The following is a 23,617-nucleotide window of genomic DNA, read 5'->3' as shown; positions in this document are numbered from 1 at the left end:
GCATAAACTGAATGACTATTGCTTTTAAAATAAATTGAAGGACTACTATTGGTTTTAACATACATTTAATGACTACTATTGATTTTGGCATATACTGAATGACTATTGATTTTGGCATAAACTGAATGACTATTGATTTTAAAAAAATGTAAATACTACTATTGATTTTAGTATGGATTGAAAGACTACCATTTGTTTTAGCATAAATTGAAAGACAACAATGGATTTTAGCATAGACTGGAAAACTACTATTGATTTTAGCATAAATGGAATGATTACTATTGGTTTTAGCATAAATTGAATGACTACTATTGATTTTGGCATAAACTGAATGACTATTGCTTTTAAAATAAATTGAAAGACTACTATTGGTTTTAACATACATTTAATGACTACTATTGATTTTGGCATAAACTGAATGACTATTGATTTTAAAATAAATTGAAATACTACTATTGATTTTAGCCTAAATGGAATGATTCATATTGATTTTAGCATAAACTTGCAGACGCTCATGGTAGTATAGAACAATTTGGCAAAAATACCGGACAATTCTTTAAATTTCATGGCTGGCTTACAGCGTGGACACTCCGTCGTCACATACGACCGCCAGACAATTCTGGATGTGGATATATCGGGCCGTTTTGGACTGAAAGATGCGTGTACGTTGGACCTCCTCGCTAGCATGGGAATACTTCGCTGGCTACATCCAGCGGCCTTTGACGCAGCGGAGTCTAGTGCCAGCAGGGACCGTCAACGGAAGACACGTAAGCGGTGTGATCGGAAGCAGAAGCGGGGATGCCGAGCGGGCCTAACAACAAAGCTAAAGGCTAATCCCCACAGAATGCCGCTTCCTTCCATCCTGCTTTCAAACGTCCGCTCCCTGGAGAACAAACTGGACTACCTGAAGCTGGATTTAAATGCAAGACGCGAGATGAGAGACTGCTGCGCCATATTTCTAACAGAAACGTGGTTGAAACCAACCGTTCTGGACGAGGCAGTTAGCATCGAGGGGCTAACTATGTTCTGGTCGGACAGGAGTAGATCTCTCACTGGTAAATCCCGAGGCGGGGGTGTTTGCATACACGTCAATAGTAACTGGTGCAATAATGGGAAGATAGTATCACGTCACTGCTCTCCTGATGTTGAACTATTAACTATAAAATGCAGGCCATTTTATTTACCCAGGGAATTTAGTGCTATGATCTTCACAGCAGTGTGCATTCCCCCCAGTGCTAACACCAAAGAAGTGAAGTGAAGTGAATTATATTTATATAGCGCTTTTCTATAGTGACTCAAAGCGCTTTACATAGTGAAACCCAATATCTAAGTTACATTTGAACCAGTGTGGGTGGCACTGGGAGCAGGTGGGTAAAGTGTCTTGCCCAAGGACACAACGGCAGTGACTAGGATGGTCGGAAGCGGGGATCGAACCTGCAACCCATAAAGTTGCTGGCACGGCCGCTCTACCAACCGAGCTATACCGCCCCGAAGAAGCTTTGAATGCTTTGTACTGCTCCATCAATGAACTGCAAACTACACATCCAGAGGGAGTTTTCATCGTGGCAGGGGATTTTAATCAAGCTAACATGAAAACAGTTTTCCCTCATTTCCATCAATATGTGAATTTTGCAACCAGGGGTGGAAGCAGATTGGACTTGGTGTATAGTAATATTAACCAGGCGTATAAAGCTGCACCACGCCCCCACCTCGGCTCCTCAGACCATCTATCTGTGATGCTAATTCCTGCATACAAGCCCCTGCTGATCAGGAAGCAAGCTACAGTGAAGCAGGTGAGGACCTGGCCAGAGGGAGCAATGTCAGCATTACAAGACTGCTTCGAAACCACAGACTGGGACATGTTCAAAGCAGCCGCCACCGAAAATCACCACACATGTGTGGAGGAGTATGCAGAGTCTGTGTCTGCATACATTCAGAAGTGCATGGAGGATGTCAGTGTGATCAAGAACATCCCCACACGGGCCAACGAGAAACCCTGGATGAACAGTGAGGTACGTGCAATGCTGAAGGCTCGGAACAAGACTTTCAAGTCTGGCGACATGGTGGCATTAAAAATCAGCCAGAGCTAACCTGAACCGTGCCATTAAGGTTGCAAAGTGTGCTCACAGTCAGAAAGTGCAGGACTTCTTCGAGAACCCTACAAACACTAGACGAATGTGGCAGGACATATAGGTCATCACAGACTATAAAGCTGCCCCCTGTCCCTGTGACAACAGTATAAGCTTCCTAGATGACCTTAACAACTACTTTGGGGACGGCGTGGCGCAGTGGAAGAATGGCCGTGCGCGACCCGAGGGTCCCTGGTTCAATCCCCACCTAGTACCAACCTCGTCATGTCCGTTGTGTCCTGAGCAAGACACTTCACCCTTGCTCCTGATGGGTGCTGGTTAGCGCCTTGCATGGCAGCTCCCTCCATCAGTGTGTGAATGTGTGTGTGAATGGGTAAATGTGGAAGTAGTGTCAAAGCGCTTTGAGTACCTTGAAGGTAGAAAAGCGCTATACACGTACAACCCATTTATCATTTATTGCTTTTTTATCTTGCACTACCATGAGCTTATGTAATGAAATTTCGTTCTTATCTGTGCTGTAAAGTTCAAATTTGAATGACAATAAAAAGGAAGTCTAAGTCTAAGTCTAAGTCTAAGTCTACTATTGGTTTAAGATAAATTGAAAGACTACTATTGACTTTTAACATAAATTGAACAACTACTATTGATTTTAGCATAAATTGAAAGACTACTATTGATTTTAGCCTAAATGGAATGATTAATATTGATTTTAACATAAATTGAATGATTATTGGTTTTAGCATAAATTGAATGACTATTATTTTATTTTTTTGAATTGAAAGACTACTATTGATTTTAGCATTTTCAATGCGTAAAATGGATACTATGATGATTGTCGAGCGTCAAACGGCAAAATGAACGTCGTTACGGTGAATTTAGGTGGAAAATCTTAACGAGCATCAATTAATGATGACATCACCACTCACCTGTCTCCTGCTGCACTTTTATTTGTGTCCCTCGCAGGTGTGAGGTCAGAGAGAGAGAGAGAGAGAGAGAGAGAGAGAGAAAGGGGGCGTTCTTCACTCTCCAAAAGCCTGCTGCTCCTTCCTGCTGCCTTCAGACTGCATGAGGACCTCATGCAACACTTACTCATGTCTTTGCTCATCTTGCTGGTAAGTTATCATCTTAGTGCTCACTTCTCATCTTAGTGCTCACTTCTCAACTTAGTGCTCACTTCTCATCTTAGTGCTCACTTCTCATCTTAGTGCTCACATCTCAACTTAGTGTTCACTTCTCATCTTAGTGCTCACTTCTCATCGTAGTGCTCACTTCTCATCTTAGTGCTCACATCTCAACTTAGTGCTCACTTCTCATCTTAGTACTCACATCTCAACTTAGTGCTCACTTCTCATCTTAGTGCTTACTTCTCATCTTAGTGCTCACATCTCAACTTAGTGCTCACTTCTCATCTTAGTGCTCACTTCTCATCTTAGTGCTCACATCTCATCTTAGTGCTCACTTCTCATTTTGTGGTCAGTTCTGCTTCTTAATGGTCTGACTAGATCAGGTGTTGAGGTGTTGAGTAGAATGATGTGGAGGGTTATGAATAGTATGGACGTTGTGGACAGGCGAAGGAGCACGAATGGACATTTTATTATGACAGCTTTTTTATTGTTTTACACTGAATTTACGGAACTGCATTTTAATTTATTTTGTACTTAAATTTTAACAGGTTTTTTTTGTTTTTTTTACATCAATTTGTGTTGACAATTCTGTTGCATAAAAATGTGTGAGGCCAAAAATTCAGTGTGTAAAAATTCAGGGTTAAAAAAATATATCAGTCAATAAAAAAATTCATTGCAGAAATATTCAGTCTTAATTTGAAGCAACACATATTTCTGCACTTTACACTAAATTGATGTACGCAATTGTTTTTACATGAAATAATTTCACAATTTGATTTTCATAAAAATCTGTGAGCAAAATGTGTGAGGCCAAAAATTCCGTTTGTTCAAATTCAGTGTGTAAAAATTCAGGGTAAAAAGAAAAATGAGTGAATAAAAAATTCAGTGCAGAAATATTCAGTCTTAATTTACTTGACTTGACTTTTGAAGCAACTAATATTTCTGAACTCTTTTTTTTTTTTTTTTTTTTACACTGAATTTATGCAACTGAATATTTTGCGTTTGAAATTTGTTAACTGATTTTTTTTTACAACAAATTATGCTGACAATTTTATTCAAAATTTGTGAGCAAAATGTGTGTGGTCAAAAGTTCAGTTTTTCAAAATACAGTGCTTTAAAATTCAGGGTAAAAAAAAAATCCATCCATCCATCCATCCATTTTCTACCGCTTATACCCTTTGGGGTCGCGGGGGGCGCTGGAGCCTATCTCAGCTACAATCGGGCGGAAGGCGGGGTACACCCTGGACAAGAAATCATTTAATAAAATATTCAGTCTTAATTTACTGGAGGTGGGTCTTGACTTTTGAAGCAAGAAATATTTCTGCACTGATTTTTATTTTACACTGAATTTATGCAACATAATTTTTGTGTGTTTAAATTTTGTGAGCTGATTTTTTTTTTTTTACAACAAATTATGCTGACAATTCCATCGCATAAACATTTTGTTGGCAAATATGTGTATTCAAAAAAAGTAAGTGCAGAAGTATTTGTTGCTTTAAAAAACTCAAGACCCAATTCTGGTAAATTAAGACTTAAATAAGTTCATTTGTGTTTTTGTGTCGTTTTACACTGAATTTATGAAACTGAATTTTTTTGTGTTTGAATTTTGTGAACATGTTTTTTTTTTACTGACAATTTCCATAAATAAAAAATTGCAGGCAAAATGTGTGTGTTTAAAAACGTATACTTTTTTAAATACAGAGTTTTAAAATGCAATGCATAGAAATTCAGTGTAAAAAATTCAGTGAAGAACTATTAGTTTGTAGACTGAAGGGACATCTTTGGATGTTAATTTGTGTCGTTCTTCTTTTTTACACTGAATTTATTTAACTGAATTATTTGTGTTTAAATTTTGTTAACTGATTTTTTCATCTTATTTTACTTTTTTTTTTAATCAAAATATGCTGACTATTTCATTGAATAAAATTTGTGAGCAAAATGTGTGTTTTAGAATTCAGTTTCTCAAAATTCAGAGTAAAAAAATTCAGTGAATAAAAATTCAGAGTAAAAAAATGTAGTGTAAAAAAAACAGTCTAAATTTACCGGAAGTGGGTTTTGAGTTTTAAAGCAACAAACATTTCTGCACTGAATTTTTTTACACTGAAATTTTTTGAACAGCAAATATTAACAAACTGAGTCTTAATAAAAAACTGTATTTAAAAGAACAAATGATTACCTTCCACACATCACTTCAGTCTACAGTCCAACATTTCTCTACTACATTATTTACACTGAATTTTTATACAATGATTTTATTTTTACGCTGATTTTTTTTAGTACCGAATTTTTCTGCACTGCATTTTTACACGCGGAATTTTAAAACACCATTTAAAAAAAACTAATTTTTAAGCACGCATTTTGCTCACACATTTTTGTCAACAAAATTTGATGTTTAAAAAATCAGTTCACTAAATTCAAAAGCAAACAAATCAGTAAATTAAGTGTAAAAACAAAAAAATGTGCGTGTGTGTGTGTGTGTGTGTGTGTGTATTTGCATGTGTGTGTATATATTTGCATGTGTGTGTGTTTATACATGCGTGAATAAATGTTTGTATAAATGTGTGTATATGTATGTGTGTATTTACGTGTATATATGTGTATGTGTATATGTGTGTGTATACGTGTATATGTATGTATGTATATGTAAGTATAGATACATGTGTATATATATATATATATATATATATATATATATATATATATATATATATATATATATATATATATATATATGTATATATATATATATATATATATACATATATATATATATATATATATATAATATATATATATATATATATATATATATATATATATATATATATATATATATATATAGATCTCTCTCTATATATATATTTAGTTGTCTTATTTAGGAATCCGAGGTGATGTAAATGTTGAATGACTTGAAGCCTGAAAGATGATTGTGATCCACTTGCAGAGTGTGTGTGTGCTGAAAGATGATTGTGATCCACTTGCAGAGTGTGTGTGTGCTGAAAGATGATTGTGATCCACTTGCAGAGTGTGTGTGTGCTGAAAGATGATTGTGATCCACTTGCAGAGTGTGTGTGTGCTGAAAGATGATTGTGATCCACTTGCAGAGTGTGTGTGTGCTGAGGGCCCACTCCGGTACCAGCCTGGTCCGCCAGAAGAGAGAATGGGCCACCCCTCCGAGACCGCTGACTGAAAATCACGACTACACGAGTGAGGAGTTCATCGCCAAGGTGAGTCCACTCTGTCAGAAGAGCATTACACACTTCCATCCACCAGAGGGCGCTATGAAGAGCATTACCCACACCATCCACCAGAGGACGCTATTGAGCCATGTTAAAAGTTGACTTTGCACTTTACAACTCAGTTTCTGTGTTTGTACTCTCCCTCAGGTTCAATCTGATTTTGAATATCATGAGAGAATTACCTATTCTCTGGAGGGTGTGGGCGCCAACAAGCACCCATTGAAAGTCTTCGTGATCAACCACCAAACTGGAGTCATACGAGTCACCAAAGTGCTGGACAGGGAGGAAATAGGCATGTACAACGTGAGTGGTTTATGGTCATAGACATGTACAACGTGAGTGGTTTATGGTCATAGACATGTACAACGGGAGTGGTTTATAGTCGTAGACATGTACAACGTGAGTGGTTTATGGTCATAGACATGTACAACGTGAGTGGTTTATAGTCATAGACATGTACAACGTGAGTGGTTTATGGTCGTAGACATGTACAACGTGAGTGGTTTATGGTCATAGACATGTACAACGTGAGTGGTTTATGGTCATAAACATGTACAACGGGAGTGGTTTATAGTCATAGACATGTACAACGTGAGTGGTTTATAGTCATAGACATGTACAACGTGAGTGGTTTATGGTCATAGACATGTACAACGTGAGTGGTTTATGGTCATAGACATGTACAACGGGAGTGGTTTACAGTCATAGACATGTACAACGTGAGTGGTTTATAGTCATAGACATGTACAACGTGAGTGGTTTCTTGATATTTAGTTGTACTTCACTCAGTCGATCAATTGTTTCTACTCCTTCAAAGTACCTTTCTCCAGGTGCGTTCCAGTAAAACCAAGTCCTTTACACGTTATTGCAGTTGTCCTGCATCGCAAAGTATGATAACGGCACCCTTGCAGAGAAAAAGATGGAAATGCAAGTCAAGGTGCTGGATGAAAACGACAACGCCCCGGTGTTTGACGCCATGAAGCCAGTGGATGTGTATGAACTGAGTGTGCCAGGTGAGCACCGTCAGACTTTGTCGAAATGAATCATCTACGGCAGCGCGGTTTGCCGTACTTGGAGATGTGTTGGATGACCTTTTTTTGTTTTCCAGGAACGCCCGTCACGACTGTCACTGCAACAGATGCTGACGAGCCGGGAAACAAGAACTCTCAGCTGGTCTACTCTATCATGAAGCAGGAACCTCCTCATGGCATGTTCGCCATGAACCGCGATGGAAACATCTTGGTCAAGGAGCCTTCTCTGGACAGAGAGGTACTGACCAGTCCCAAAGCAGGGGACTTTAGACTGCACTCATTTCTTTGTATTTCTGAAAGGGTTTGCTTTTGTTTTTAAGAGAGAAGATCAGTACATATTGACAGTGAAAGCTCAGGATCTCAATGGCAGTCCTGAGGGACTCACTGGGACCAGTACTTTGACCATAAATGTACTAGATGTCAATGACAACCCTCCAACTACAGAAAAAGAAAAGGTAGTTTCCTTTCTCATACTCCTTTTGGTTCATCTTTGTCTTTTTGTGAAGCCTGCGAATGTCACTCTTCTTATCACGAGGTAAGGTCCGTCATTGCTCATGTGTCACTAGTTATGTGTTGTTCTGTCCCTAGCTAAGTTCTGTCACTGGTTATGTCCCTAGTTGTGTGTTGTTCAGTCACTGGTCATGATCCTAGCTAAATTCTGTCACTGGTTATGTCCCTATTTATGTGTTGTTCTGTCACTAGTTATGTCCCTAGCTAAGTTATGTCACTGGTTATGTCCCTAGTTATGTGTTGTTCTTTCACTGGTCATGATCCTAGCTAAGTTCTGTCACTGGTTATGTCCCTAGTTATGTGTTGTTCCGTCACTGGTCATGATCCTAGCTAAGTTCTGTCACTGTTTATGTCCCTATTTATGTGTTGTTCTGTCACTGGTTATGTCCCTAGCTAAGTGCTGTCACTGGTTATGTCCCTAGTTATGTGTTGTTCTTTCACTGGTCATGATCCTAGCTAAGTTCTGTCACTAGTTATGTCCCTAGTTATGTGTTGTTCCGTCACTGGTCATGATCTTAGCTAAGTTCTGTCACTGGTTATGTCCCTAGCTATGTGTTGTTCTGTCACTGGTCATGATCCTAGCTAAGTTCTTTCAATGGTTATGTCCCTAGTCATGTGTTATTCTGTCACTAATCATGATCATAGCTAAGTTCTGTCACTGGTTATGCAATTAGCTATGTGTTGTTCTGTCACTGTTTGTGTCCCTAGCTAAGTTCTGTCACTGGTTATGATCCTAGCTAAGTTCTGTCACTGGTCATGTCCCTAGCTATGTGTTGTTCTGTCACTGTTTGTGTCCCTAGCTAAGTTCTGTCACTGCTCGTGTCCCTAGCCAAGTTATGTTACTTGTTATTAAAGTTAAAAAGTTAAAAGTACTAAGGTTTGTCACACACACACAAGGTGTGGTGAAAGTAGCCTCTGCATTTGACCCATCACCCTAGATCCCTAGTTATGTGTTGTTCTGTCACTGTTCGTGTCTCTAGTTAAGTTATGTCACTTGTCATGTCCCTAGCTAAGTTCTGTCACTGGTTATGTCCCTAGTTATGTGTTGTTCTGCCACTGCTTGTGTCCCTAACTAAGTTATCTCACTGGCCATATTCCTAGTTAAATCTGTCACTGCTTGTGTCCCTAGTTAAGTTATGTGACTGCTCATGTCCGTAGCTAAGTTTTGTCTCTGGTCATGTCATCATAGAAATGCTAAGCTGTCATTGCCCATGTGTTTGACATGCAGTATGAGGGCAGCATTGAGGAGAACACGCACGGTGTGGAGGTGATGAGAATCAAAGCACAAGACTTGGACCTGAAGGGCACGGAAAATTGGGAAGCCGTCTTTGATATCGACAAAGGCAACGAGGCCAACTACTTCAGCATCAAGACAGATCCAAATACCAACGAGGGCATCCTCATGCTTGATCAGGTATGCTTGGTGAGACTTGTCGTTGTTTAAGATGTTTTAGCTCCAGCTCACCACCAAACCTCAACACACAAGCTAGCATGTCATCCCAAAATACACAAGCAAGAGACAACAGCATGAAGAAGAAAAATAATGATGTAATATTTCTCAGGCTGTGGATTATGAAAAAGTGAAGACCCTGGACCTTGGATTTACAGTGAGGAACAAGGCTACACTTTTTGGCAAAGTTACGGAAAGCACAACATACAAAACTTATCCCGTCAAAATCAGCGTAAAGAATCAGCGTGAAGGACCACGTTTTGATCCCAAAGTCAAAGACATTACCATGTCTGAGGAAGACTCCAATAAAATTAAAAAGTTAATTGCCCACTACCCAGCGATAGACCAGGACACTGGAAAACCAGCTGAGAAAGTCAAGTGAGTGGACACACACAGGCATGGTTCATGTTTCCAGATACAAACACAACTTCAGACTGGTTGTTTTTGCTCCTTTGAAGATATATTAAAAGTTATGACCCTGACAACTGGCTCACCATTGACCCAGACACTGCTGATATCAAATTGAACAAGATGCCTGACAGAGAGTCTCCTTTCCTAGTTAATGGCACATACTTCGTCAAAGTACTCTGCATTTCGAAAGGTACATAATCATGCTTCAGATCTTGATGTCATGGAAGAACTGGAGGTGTGTTTTCATAAGAAATGTTTTTTTTTCCATAAACAGAGATGCCCTTAAGCACTGCCACTGGCACTGTGGCCATCCAGGTGGAAGATTTCAACGACCACTTTCCCACCCTGACTAATACAATCGAGACTCTCTGCATTCCAAACAATAAATTTTTTGTCACTGCTGTCGATGAGGACGTCATCCCAAACGGAGCTCCTTTTACCTTTGAAATCATCCCAGAGCGCACGAAAGGAAAATGGCAGGTGGAACAACTAAATGGTGAGGACACCGGATAAGGGATGGCGTCTAGTTTGTACTTTTAGCTTAGGGCTAAACCCCGAATGATTAACGTCATTGTGTGTGTTGCTGTGTGCAGATACTACGGCCATCTTGAGGACCCAGGAGGCCCTGTGGCCTGGTTTACATGAGGTGGTATTGCTGGTGAAGGACATGCAGGGGGAGGCCAGTCAGCAACCGCAGAAGGTGACGGTCCAGGTGTGTACCTGCGAGGACAGAGCGATTTGTGGGAGACGAGGAGCCCATGGTCAGCCTGGGAAAAGGGCAGAGCTTGGACCCGCAGCCATTGGACTGCTACTCCTGGGCCCGCTGCTTTTTCTACGTGAGTGTGTCCTGCGACAAAACTCCAGAAGAACCTTTTTGATAGTGTAAAACATCTGAGGTGTTTTTGTTTCTTGCTAGTCATTCCACTGCTACTGCTCTCCTGCCAATGTGGGGATGGTGTTGGGCTACCACGGGCCATACATGACCAATCGTCTGTTTGCGGTTCCCACCTGATCAACTACTGCACCGAGGGCAAGGGGGACAACACGGTGAGTCCAAATCATTTGGCAGGACGGTTGTTTCAGTTTCTTCGACTTGACTTGTCTGACTTGGGCCTGTCACAGAAAGTGCCGCTGACCTACGTGCCGGCAAAGATGTTCTCGGGACGTTGGTCCGAAGACGTCCTCGATTCCATGAATCTGGCCGTTTTGGAGGGAAGGAATGACAAAAAGTTGTGGGCCATGACTCAGGAAAAGAGGAAAAACCTCGGCTCCAGGTTTGAGGGCGGAGAAGTCGGAGCAGAAAGAGCCACAGAAACCTATGACAGCATTGCTCTGCCAGATCACATCCTCGCCGAATACTACACGCAGGTGAGGAATGAGCAGGTCTGCCATATTTGTTTCACAGGAATGACATTACATTACCAGCACAGTCAGTCAAGCTGATAAAACACGCAGTGGTCAGTACCACATTATCGCCACACGAGGGAGCCAGAGAGTTAGGGTTAGGTGCAATGCTGTCATTTTCATCAATTTAAAGTTATGCTTTAGGGGTTGAACTTTTGCTATCATAACATTTGTAAATACTAACATTTTAATATTTTCAATCCATTTTCATTGTTATTTTTGTACATCTTCAATCTATAATTAGGAATCTCCAATGTCTAAACTATTGGATAAAAGCGCCTATTTAAGCAGTCTTGCAGTGTTTACTTGGATAATCGGTTAACTGCTAAACAGTTCCTTATATTTTAGTCAAGTCATTTACAAAAGGTAAACGTGGCAGGCAATATAGGCTACTAGGAGCAAGCAGCTACACAACAGCTGAGCACACAATAGCACACAAGCTAGGCTAGCATCAAATAAGTATAGTTGCATACATGCAAGGTCTCCAAGGTCCGCATCATTCAACTTACTGCGCCGTGAGCTCAACTCAATTATAGTGGCCACCAGGTGGCGCCCAACATCCAGTTACTTCAATTTAAAAACAGCTTAAGTCTATCATTAATGTTTTTCACAACTACCATTGTTGTTTGACCCATTTCACATGATTGTGCCTTTTTCTAACATTACACCAGTGTTGATTTTGACAGCAGTTTTTAATATTGTCATAGTCCAGGGGTCGGCAACCTTTACCAGTCAAAGAGCCATTTTGACCAGTTTCACAAATTATAGAAAATAATGGGAGCCGCAAAATTTTTTTGAAATTTTAAATGAAATAACACTGCATACAATTTTTTTTTCTTGCTTTGTGCACCAGGGGTCTCAGACACGCTGCCCAGACCTTTATATGGAATTTGAAAGCTTGAATGGCGCTTGTCAGCGTCATGCGTGCCGTGATAGTACAGGGGGGGGTTTGGTGGTAGCAGGGGTGTATAATGTAGCCCGGAAGAGTCAGGGCTGCATGGGATTCTGGGTGTTTGTTCTGTTGTGTTTATGTTGTGTTAAGGTGCAGATGTTCTCCCAAAATGTGTTTGTCATTTTTGTTTGGTTTTGGTTCAAAGTGTGGCGCATTATTAGTAAGAGTGTTAAAGTTGTTTTACATGGTCACCGTCAGTGTAACCTGTGTGGCTGTTGAGCAAGTATGCCTTGCTGTCACGTAGGTGTGAATGCAGAAGTTGTATATTGTATAACAACTGGCACGCTGTTACTACAGATTGTAGGGGCGCCAAATGTTGTACAATCATGGCACGCCCTTATTGTAGCTGTAAGGGTGAAAATCGGTGAATATTAATCCCGGGAGTTTTCTGCGAGAGACACTGAAATCCGGAAGTCTCACGGGAAAATTGGGGGGTTCAGCAAGTTAGCTGCTGAGCCACATCAGAGTGATCAAAGAGCCGCATGCAGCTCCGGAGCCGCGGGTTGCCGACACCTGTCCTAGTCTTTTGACAAGTTTTAGTCTAGATTTAATCATCTAAATTGGTTTAGTTTTAGTCACTTTAGTCAGCAAAAATGACATTAAATTCAGTGGACTAATAAGTATACAAGTGTAAAAAAATAAGGCCTCTTTGAAGTGTTTTTGAAAGCACCTTTATGTGGACGACCTGCAAAGCATTTGTTTAACACAAAAGTTGTAACTTTTTGCCAATAAATATCTTTCGGGCACTTTTTCAGTGTTTTTATGACGCCTCTCTGGCAACGTATGTGTGTTGTGAGTCACGATCATTTTGTTTATGAGCGCGGGAGAACCGGAAGCAGCAAATACACGGCGCTTTAACTCACAGTTGTGTCAATGTCACGAGCGGCCTGCTGATGGCATTAACCATCCATCCATTTTCTACCACTTATTCCCTTCGGGGTCGCGGGGGCGCTGGAGCCTATCTCAGCTACAATCGGGCGGAAGGCGGTGTACACCCTGGACAAGTCGCCACCTCATCGCATCGCCAACACAGATAGACAAGACAACATTCACACTCACATTCAGACACTAGGGACCATTTAGTGTTGCCAATCAACCTATCCCCAGGTGCATGTCTTTGGAGGTGGGAGGAAGCCGGAGTAGGGTTAGGGTTAGGATCAAACCCACGCAGTCACGGTGAGAACATGCAAACTCCACACAGAAAGATCGCGAGGCCGGGATTGAACTCACGACTAATCCGGACCTTCGTATTGTGAGGCAGACGCACTAACCCCTCCTCCACCGTGCTGCCCTGATGGCATCATATAGCGTCAAAAATACAATGTGTCCTCTTCACTTTCTCACAGGTGTTGCGATGTGGAACATGCTGAATCCACACGTTTTTGGAAAAGATGTGTAACTAACCACTGACCCCTCTCGCATTAAAGAGCTGTGATTAGATATATTCCCAACTTGTCCCGCCCACCTACAAGACAAAATTAAATATTATTGGATTTCGTTCCTGTCGTCATTTTCGTCTCATTATTATTTGTCGACAAAATGTCAGTTCATTTTGTCAAGATGTGGTCAACGCGCATTTGTTTGGATTTGTTGTCTTAATTAGGTCAGGGGGAAAATATGACCGGCCGAGTCATACCAAAGACTATAAAAATGGGAGCCATGCTTGTCACTCAGCATCAAGGGTTGGAATTAGGGGTTAAATCACCAAAAATGATTCCCGGGCGCGGCCAGCGCTGCTGCTCACTGCTCCCCTCACCTCCCAGGGGGTGATCAAGGGTGATGGGTCAAATGCAGAGAATAATTTCGCCACACCTAGTGTGTGTGTGTGTGACAATCATTGGTACTTAAAAAAAAAAAAAACTGTTGTTGACGACAACTAAGACAAACAGTATCAAGTCAATGAAATTGCATTACACACTACCAAATAAGTATTTACTATGATTCGTGCGGATATCGTATTGGAGTACTATCCGCATCGGCCAATATACGAGGCTCCAACATCAGTGTTGTATGAGAAGTGAAAAAATGTTATCGAGACACCCCTGTTTAGAATAATGTACCAATATTTTCCCGACTATAGAGAGCACCGGTATATAAGCCGCACTCACCAATTAGAGGGGGAAAAGTTTTCATGTATAAGCCGCACCGGACTATAAGCCGCAGTTGTGAAATGAGTTATTTACACAGAAATATTCTGTGAATGTTTATTTACATACCTTAATTGTTTCCAAACGGTGGCTGTAACACGGCAGTAAAACGGATGATCAAACAAAACAGAAGTCAAGGTCATGGACCCACTAGCTACTCAAGTTAGCTCTCCAATCAGCTAAACAGACTCAATAACTCCACGCTAACGTTTTGGTGAATTTACTGAGGAATTTGTGAAACTGAAACAATACAAAAAGAATGTTGTTTTAAGTTAATAATACTAACACACACACTGGTAAATGTGTTAGCATATTAGTGAATGCTAACAAGGTTGATTACATTAGGATAGCACGTACAAATATGCATGAAAACACTCCTACATACATTTAGTAAGTAAGAATTGTTTTAGTTATATTGCAAAACTTACAAACGTTGAATGAAAAATCCATACGAGTAAAAACGCTATGGACGGCTTGAAGATTGAACAGCACTCCATTTGTTAAACAAAACAAAAGTTGGCGATAAATGCTCACTGCCGGAGCTGCAGTGAGCAAACCCATCCAAAAGATGGCACCATACCATAAACAATAATACACCCTGTCAGTGTTTTTTTTTAATACAATTATTTTCATTATTGACATCAGCAAAGAAAAATCAATGAATTAGCCACACCGTTTTAAAAAGTTCAAAGTAGTGGCTTATAGTTGTGAGTTAAAAAAAAAAATAATTCATGCAAAAATAATTTTTAGATTTTATTTAATTTTATTTTTCATTGAATATTATCAGTTTGACTTTTGAAGGGTGAGTTTGACTTTTGGAGGGTGAGTTTGACTTTTGGAGAGTGAGTTTGACTTTTGGAGAGTGAGTTTGACTTTTGGAGAGTGTTTTCATGAAAAATGCACCTCAAACTTTCAGCTGTTTGAATTCCAAATAGTTTGGGTTAAGATTACGCTGCGTCAAACACAGGCGATGTATAATATGTGTTATTAAAATACTACTAAATCTATTTGTTTCTTGTGGATGTCAATAAAAAAAAAAAAAAAAATATATATATATATATATATATATATATATATATATATATATATATATATATATATATATATATATATATATATATATATATATATATATACATATATATATATATATATATATATATATATATATATGTGTGTGTATGTATGTATATGTATTGCTGCCATTGCATGTCTTTTAAATCTTATTAATATCTCGAAATTAAACAAAATATTATGTTATCATAAATTCCCCCAAACATGTTGGTTAAAATAAAGTTAAATAGTTCAATATCTGCTTGACTTATGATGTCAACGCAGGAAATTGTCCACAGTTTTTTAGGGTTTTTACTATGGAATGGACTTTGCTGTAGTTTTTGCAGGTCCAGTATTACGCCATGAAAACATCAACCGTAGATTTTAGGGTAAAAAACTGGCAGCTCTGTTGCATAAATTGTAACCTTAAAAAAAACGTTGCTACTGTTTATCATTTAAATACATTGATTATTATGTTTTAATATGCTGTAAAAAAAAAAAAAAAATGTATGCTAAAATTTTGGCGATTGACCTGCTAGTGTTTTTTTTATTGTAAAATCGAAAAAAAAATTATTATTTTTTACAGCAAAAAAGAAATAATAACCAAATGCTTAGGCCAGGGGCGTCCTAACTTGGGCTAGAATCAATTTGGCTAGGGGCCGAAAGCTGACTGCATGTAAAATAACTATAATATATATATTATATTAATATAATGGATATATAAATATATTAAAAGTATGTGAAAGTGTGACTCCTAATTTTTTTTCTGGTGTTGGGCAGTTTTTTATAACATCCACAAAGTTCAGTGAGCAGGTTGTGTTGTGTGTGACCGCTTGTGTTGACATTTATGCTGCTTGCATTATACACTTTTTTTTTGCAAGGTTGTTTGGATTGTGTCCTATAAGTCAGTGGTCCCCAAACTTTTTGTACCTGCGGACCGGTCAACGCTTGAAAATTTGTCCCACGGACCGGGAGGGGGGTGTTTTTTTTTTGTTTTTTGTTTTGTTTTGTTTTTTTTGTCGTAAAAAAAATGCAATCATGTGTGCTCACGGACTGTATCCCTGCAGACTGTATTGATATATATTGATATATAATGTAGGAACCAGAATATTAATAACAGAAAGAAACAACCCTTTTGTGTGAATGAGTGTAAATGGGGGAGGGATGTTTTTTGGGTTGGTGCACTAATTGTAAGTGTATCTTGTGTTTTTTATGTGGATTTAATAAAATAAAATAAATAAAAAAAATTTTTTTATTTTTTTATTTTATTTTATTTTTTATTTCTTGTGCGGCCCGGTACCAATCGATCCACGGACCGGTACTGGGCCGCGGCCCAGTGGTTGGGGACCACTGCTATAAGTAAATGCTGTGCTATTCTTTCAAAGCACTGTCAAGGGTGAATGACCTGATTTACTCACATTGTCCACCAGATGGCAGCAAATATGTAGAGTCATGTGGCAGCACGGTGCCGTGCTTTGTTGACATCTTGCGGGCCAAATTGAAGACGCTGTAGCGGGCTCTATGGCAATTATACACGTGTGTTACATCTACAGTAGGAAAGAGATTCAAATTGCCCTTTTTCGTCGTGGTTCACCTGACACATGAAACGTGCCAAATTAGGGGGTGCGCCATACAATTTAGTGGCCAGATGGCAGTAGAGTGTTAAATATCTTAAAATGTGTTTTGGGGCTATTCCAACTTTGACCACAGTGTCAGTTGCTATGTTAAGTGGCGCTTTCCATTATTTTCAGCAGATTCCATTGCACAATGATTAACCCCCACCCATTAAGCTGAATACTTCAATCCAAGGAGTCCATTCACCATTTTGTCTCCTTTTTAACAGAAGTGCCAGCATGGAGGAAAGAACTTGGCGGTGGCGGATGCTCTCTTGAAATACAACTATGAGGGTCAAGGCTCCTCCACCGGCTCACTGGGCAGCTGCAGCCTCCTGGAGTTCAGCAACGACTTGCAGTTCCTGGATGACCTCGGGCTGAAGTTCAAGACCCTGGCAGAGGTGTCCGCTGGCAAGAAAATCCAACAGGTCACTCCCCTGCCCAGCACCTCCCAGACAAAAGTTGTGAGCGAACGCCTGCCTGAGCCCCTCAAGCTGCCACCAGTTGACCACACGGTGATGCGGGACACGGATCACTCTTATGTGCGGAAGAACCACACAATGTCCACAGAGGTGGAACAGGTGGGGAATCAGGGCCAGGTGGTCCTGCTCCAGCAGCAGCAGCAGCCTGTCTACTACACCGCCACTTCCCCTGTGCTGCAACCCATGCAGTATGTAGTCCAACCACAAGTCCAGAACACCCTGCTGCTGGCTGAGGCCCCAGCTACCAACCTCCAGGGCCTGATGCTGGCCGCACCCGCACAAGGAGTGCTTGTGCAGGGGCAGACAATGGTGTCCGGCGGGCCGACACAGAACCCTGCCATGGTGCTGGTGGAGAACACCAAGGTCCAGAATGCCGCACAAGGCATGATAGTGCAGGGCCGGACGATGGTGTCCGGCGGGCCGACACAGAACCCTGCCATGGTGCTGGTGGAGAACGCCAAGGTCCAGAATGCCGCACAAGGCATGATAGTGCAGGGCCGGACGATGGTGTCCGGCGGGCCGACACAGAACCCTGCCATGGTGCTGGTGGAGAACGCCATGGTCCAGAATGCCGCACAAGGCATGAGAGTGCAGGGGCAGACAATGGTGTCCGGTGGACCGACACAGAACCCTAGCATGGTGCTGGTGGAGAACCCCAAGGTCCAGACCATCGGAGGAAGATCTGGCGTGCAGGCCATGATGGTCGTAGAAGGCAATGTCCCTGCAGGGTCAATCAAAGTGCCAAATGGGTTCCAAACTTCCCTGCAGCCAGGAAGGATTTCAGGAACTGAGAGAATCCTGGTGGTCAAAGGATCATCCAGGGGAAGAGGGCAGACCCCCCAAGAAGCAGGAGGTGTGTCCCTGAAGAGGAACACCTATGCATTACTCAACAGCAAGACCGGTGAGATGGTTTCATCCAGCAAAACCTCAACATACCAAAAGGTGGCGGTGCAGGAGTAGCGCAAATAACGAATTTTACGAGACTTGATCCGGTCCATTTAATGGAGGGAGGTGTTACGAGTCTAAATACCAGCAGGCTCCCCCCCTCCAACAGCAGCCCAAAGGATACCGTGGCTACGGTTCCTCACTGGATATGAAAACAAATCAAATATTGGAACTATCAAGACGCCCCAACTTGTCTTGAAGAACCTGGCCTGGTCTTAAAGGAACTGTGCCTCAAGTGTCTCCTTGTAAATATCTAGCAAAGTCTGTTTTAGGTGTTTGTGTCCACTGAAAGTCTAGACTGAGTAAATATCTAGCAAAGTCTGTTTTAGGTGATTGTGTCCACTGAAAGTCCACACTGACTGAGTGACGTTTTGGAGCCAGTTCAGATGAACTCAATGCAAGAAGGCAGCACAACAAGGTGAAGCTTTGGGTGTGTCTCTGCGGTTTTTGTCTGAGCCTGTCCAGCCTCGTCAGCCGACTCCAGTCCGACCGGTTTTTTTCATGCTGAACGCCTCGTCGTCGCTGGGGGAAAGGTCGACACACCTTCATGAGTACACAGCAGCAGCCACGTCAACAGTAGTCTTAAAGTGCTAACAGTTGACTTAAAGTGCTAACAGTTGACGTAAAGTCCTAGCAGCTAACTTAAAAGTGCTAACACTTGCCTTAAAAGTGCTAACAGTTGACGTAAAGTCCTAACAGTTGACTTAAAAATACCAACAGTTGACTTGAAGTGCTAACAGTTGACTTAAAGTGCGAACAGTTGACTTAAAGTGCCAACAGTTGACCTAAAGTGCTAAAAGTTGACTTAAAAGTGCTAATGGTTGACTGAAAGTGCTAACAGTTGACTTAAAGTGCTAACAGTTGACGTAAAGTCCTAACAGCTGACTTAAAAGTGCTAACACTTGCCTTAAAGGGGAACATTTCAGAATTGTTAAAACCATTAAAAATCAGTTCCCAGTGGCTAATTATATTTTTCGAAGTTTTTTTCAAAATTTTACCCATCACGCAATATCCCTAAAAAAAGCTTTAAAGTGCCTGATTTTAACCAGCCGTCCATTTTCCTGTGACGTCACATAGTGATGCCAACACAAACAAACATGGCGGATAGAACAGCAAGCTATCGCGACATTAGCTCGGATTCAGACTCGGATTTCAGCGGCTTAAGCGATTCAACAGATTACGCATGTATTGAAACGGATGGTTGTAGTGTGGAGGCAGGTAGCGAAAACCAAATTGAAGAAGAAGCTGAAGCTATTAAGCCATATCGGTTTGAACCGTATGCAAGCGAAACCGACGAAAACGACACGACAGCCAGCGACACGGGAGAAAGCGAGGACGAATTCGGCGATCGCCTTCTAACCAACGATTGGTATGTGTTTGTTTGGCATTAAAGGAAACTAACAACTATGAACTAGGTTTACAGCATATGAAATACATTTGGCAACAACATGCACTTTGAGAGTGCAGACAGCCCAATTTTCATCAATTAATATATTCTGCAGACATACCCTCATGTCAGCAGGCCAGGGAAGCTAGGGTCGATATTCTTCTCTTGATCATCTTCGGTGGCATAAGGGACGGTGTGAGCCAAGACATCCAGGGGGTTTAGCTCGCTCGTCTGCGGGAACAAACTGCCGCCATTCCTTGCCGTGCTAGCGAGGTCCTTTGTCCCTGAATTGCTCACACACTCCGGCAGATTCAATGGGGGTCTGGCGGCAGATTTCTTTTACTTTATCGTTGGAAATGCATCTGCTTTGAGTGTCGCAGGATATCCACACATTCTTGCCATCTCTGTCGTAGCATAGCTTTCGTCGGTAAAGTGTGCGGAACAAACGTCCAATTTCTTGCCATTTTGGCATCTTTGGGCCACTGGTGCAACTTGAATCCGTCCCTGTTCGTGTTGTTACACCCTCCGACAACACACCGACGAGGCATGATGTCTCCAAGGTACGGAAAACAGTCGAAAAAACGGAAAATAACAGAGCTGACTTGACTCGGTGTTTGAGAAAATGGCGGATTGCTTCCTGATGTGACGGCACGTTGTGACGTCATCGCTCCGAGAGCGAATATTAGAAAAGCGTTTAATTCGCCAAAATTCACCCATTTAGAGTTCGGAAATCGGTTAAAAAAATATATGGTCTTTTTTCTGCAACATCAAGGTATATATTGACGCTTACATAGGTCTGGTGATAATGTTCCCCTTTAAAAGTGCTACCAGTTGATGTAAAGTCCTAACATTTGACTTAAAAATACCAACAGATGACTTAAAAGTGCTAACAGTTGACTTATAGTGCCAACAGTTGACCTAAAGTGCTAAAAGTTGACGTAAAGGTGCTAATGGTTGACTAAAAGTGCTAACAGTTGACTTAAAGTGCTAACAGTTGACGTAAAGTCCTAACAGCTGACTTAAAAGTGCTAACACTTGCCTTAAAAGTGCTACCAGTTGATGTAAAGTCCTAACAGTTGACTTAAAAATACCAACAGTTGACTTAAAGTGCTAACAGATGACTTAAAAGTGCTAACAGTTGACTTATAGTGCCAACAGTTGACCTAAAGTGCTAAAAGTTGACTTAAACGTGCTAATGGTTGACTGAAAGTGCTGACAGTTGACTTAAAAGGGCTATCAGTCGACTGAAAGTGCTAACAGCTGACTTAAAAGTGCTAACACTTGCCTTAAAAGTACTACCAGTTGATGTAAAGTCCTATTAGTTGACTTAAAAATACTAACAGTTAACTTAAAGTGCTAAGAGTTTACTTTAAATGCTACCGGTTGACTTAAAAATGTTAACAATTGACCGAACGTGTTAACAATTGACTTAAAAGTGCTATCAGTTGACTTAAAAGTGCCAACAGTTGACCTAAAGTGCTGACAGTTGAATTAAAAGTGCTAACAGGTCATGTTAAGTGTTAATAGTTGACTTAAAGTGCGAACAGTTGACTTTAAATGCTAATAACTGACTTAAAAGTGCTAACAGTTGACTTAAAGGGCTAACAGTTGTCTTAAAGTGCCAAAAGTTGACTGAAAGTGCTTAGAGTTGACTGAAAGTGCTAACAGTTGACTTAATAGGGCTATCCGTTGACTGAAAGTACTAACAGTTAACTTAAAGTGCTAGCAGCTGACTTAAAAGTGCTATAAGTTGAATTTAAAGTGCTGACAGTTGCCGTCCGAGTTGTTTTCATTTGAAAACAATGAAGTGAATCAGGGTTAGGGTTAGGGTTAGGGTCCAACTGTCACCATCTTAAAATATTTATGAACTGCACATTCCTATTTGTAAACATCATTTCTGGTATCCAAGGGTTGGGAGAACCAAATGTATCGCAGTGAGTTGATTGGTGGAGGCTGCAGACGGAGAGGAAAGAAATGAGAAGATCAAGTTTTTAATGAGTACTTAGGCCTACTACGCTACTACATTGGAATGCCGGTCATTATGGCGGCACCTTACGGTGTTTTCTGAGGCGCTCGTTGGTGAACAAAGTTCGAGGAAGTCTGGGTTGGTGTTTTTGGCGGCGACCGTTCTTCTCTGTGTGACTCAAAATAACACAAGTATGTACGACTGGTGTTGACATCGTATCGGTTCAGTACCTGTATCGGCCAAGGCATCAATATGGGTTTGGAATGGTGAGTCCTCTACATCCAAATATAAGCATGTGACTTATGTGTGATGTCATATTTCAGCTGCCGTTGGTCTCTCACTAAACCGCACACAGACACACCTGTTGGTGCATTAATGCCACACCTGTTGGTGCATCAATGCCACACCTTGTCTCACCTCTCAGGCTCAACTGCATAACCCAAATCCCAAAGTGTGGCGTTCTTTATGATTGTTTAAAATGTGACTTGACAGGTGGTGAACATTTGTATTATTATTGTAAATATCTTACATAAAGATACATAATATCTTACATGAAATATATATAAATATAATGTAAATATCTTACAATAAATATATATAAATATGATGCTGATCTTTATGATTGTTTAAAATGTGACTTGACAGGTGGTGAATATTATTTTTATTATTACTGTAAATATCTTACATGAAATATATATAAATATGATGTAAATATCTTACAATAAATATATATAAATATGATGCTGATCTTTATGATTGTTTAAAATATGACTTGACAGGTGGTGAATATTATTATTAGTAGTATTTTATTGATAATATCTTACATGAAATATATATAAATATGATAGTTTAAAATGAGACTGGACAGGTGGTGAATATCATTATTATTATTGTAAATAAATATATATAGATATGATAGTTTCAAATGAGACTGGACAGGTGGTGAATATTATTATTATTATTATTGTAAATAAATATATATAAATATGATAGTTTCAAATGTGACTGGACAGGTGGTGAATATTATTATTATTATTGTAAATATCCATCCATCCATCCATCCATCCATCCATCCATCTTCTTCCGCTTATCCGAGGTTGGGTCGCGGGGGCAGCAGCCTAAGCAGGGAAGCCCAGACTTCCCTCTCCCCAGCCACTTCGTCCAGCTCTTCCTGTGGGACCCCGAGGCGTTCCCAGGCCAGCCGGGAGACATAGTCTTCCCAACGTGTCCTGGGTCTTCCCCGCGGCCTCCTACCGGTCGGACGTGCCCTAAACACCTCCCTAGGGAGGCGTTCGGGTGGCATCCTGACCAGATGCCCGAACCACCTTATCTGGCTCCTCTCGATGTGGAGGAGCAGCGGCTTTACTTTGAGCTCCTCCCGGATGGCAGAGCTTCTCACCCTATCTCTAAGGGAGAGCCCCGCCACCCGGCGGAGGAAACTCATTTCGGCCGCTTGTACCCGTGATCTTGTCCTTTCGGTCATAACCCAAAGCTCATGACCATAGGTGAGGATGGGAACGTAGATCGACCGGTAAATTGAGAGCTTTGCCTTCCGGCTCAGCTCCTTCTTCACCACAACGGATCGATACAGCGTCCGCATTACTGAAGACGCCGCACCGATCCGCCTGTCGATCTCACGATCCACTCTTCCCCCACTCGTGAACAAGACTCCGAGGTACTTGAACTCCTCCACTTGGGGCAAGATCTCCTCCCCAACCCGGAGATGGCACTCCACCCTTTTCCGGGCGAGAACCATGGACTCGGACTTGGAGGTGCTGATTCTCATCCCAGTCGCTTCACACTCAGCTGCGAA

General features: G+C 41.1%; 1 protein-coding gene across 1 annotated transcript; it reads left to right on the top strand.

Moving 5' to 3' along the window:
• The first annotated feature begins 3,163 nt into the window (after positions 1 to 3,163).
• On the top strand, positions 3,164 to 22,446 carry LOC133617651 (desmoglein-2.1-like). Its single transcript, XM_061977761.2, has 14 exons — positions 3,164 to 3,202; positions 6,319 to 6,441; positions 6,601 to 6,756; positions 7,325 to 7,466; positions 7,562 to 7,722; positions 7,805 to 7,939; positions 9,223 to 9,408; positions 9,557 to 9,822; positions 9,903 to 10,045; positions 10,130 to 10,351; positions 10,449 to 10,691; positions 10,772 to 10,902; positions 10,978 to 11,223; positions 17,255 to 22,446. The coding sequence occupies exons 1-14, from the start codon at positions 3,167 to 3,169 to the stop codon at positions 18,464 to 18,466; spliced, it is 3,402 nt and encodes a 1,133-aa protein (XP_061833745.2). The 5' UTR covers positions 3,164 to 3,166; the 3' UTR covers positions 18,467 to 22,446.
• Positions 22,447 to 23,617: the final 1,171 nt, after the last annotated feature.

This window comes from Nerophis lumbriciformis, linkage group LG18 (genome assembly GCF_033978685.3).
Source record: "Nerophis lumbriciformis linkage group LG18, RoL_Nlum_v2.1, whole genome shotgun sequence".
In the NCBI taxonomy this organism is placed as follows: Eukaryota; Metazoa; Chordata; class Actinopteri; order Syngnathiformes; family Syngnathidae; genus Nerophis; species Nerophis lumbriciformis.
The sequence above is the reverse complement of the archived record's forward strand: the minus strand, read 5'-3'. Positions and strand labels throughout refer to the sequence as shown.

Coding starts and splice junctions, on each gene's coding strand:
- LOC133617651 (XM_061977761.2), top strand. CDS start 3,167: ATGCAACACTTACTCATGTCTTTGCTCATCTTGCTG. Junction 10,692..10,771: donor GGGCCCGCTGCTTTTTCTAC/GTGAGTGTGTCC, acceptor GTTTCTTGCTAG/TCATTCCACTGCTACTGCTC. Junction 10,903..10,977: donor AGGGCAAGGGGGACAACACG/GTGAGTCCAAAT, acceptor GGCCTGTCACAG/AAAGTGCCGCTGACCTACGT.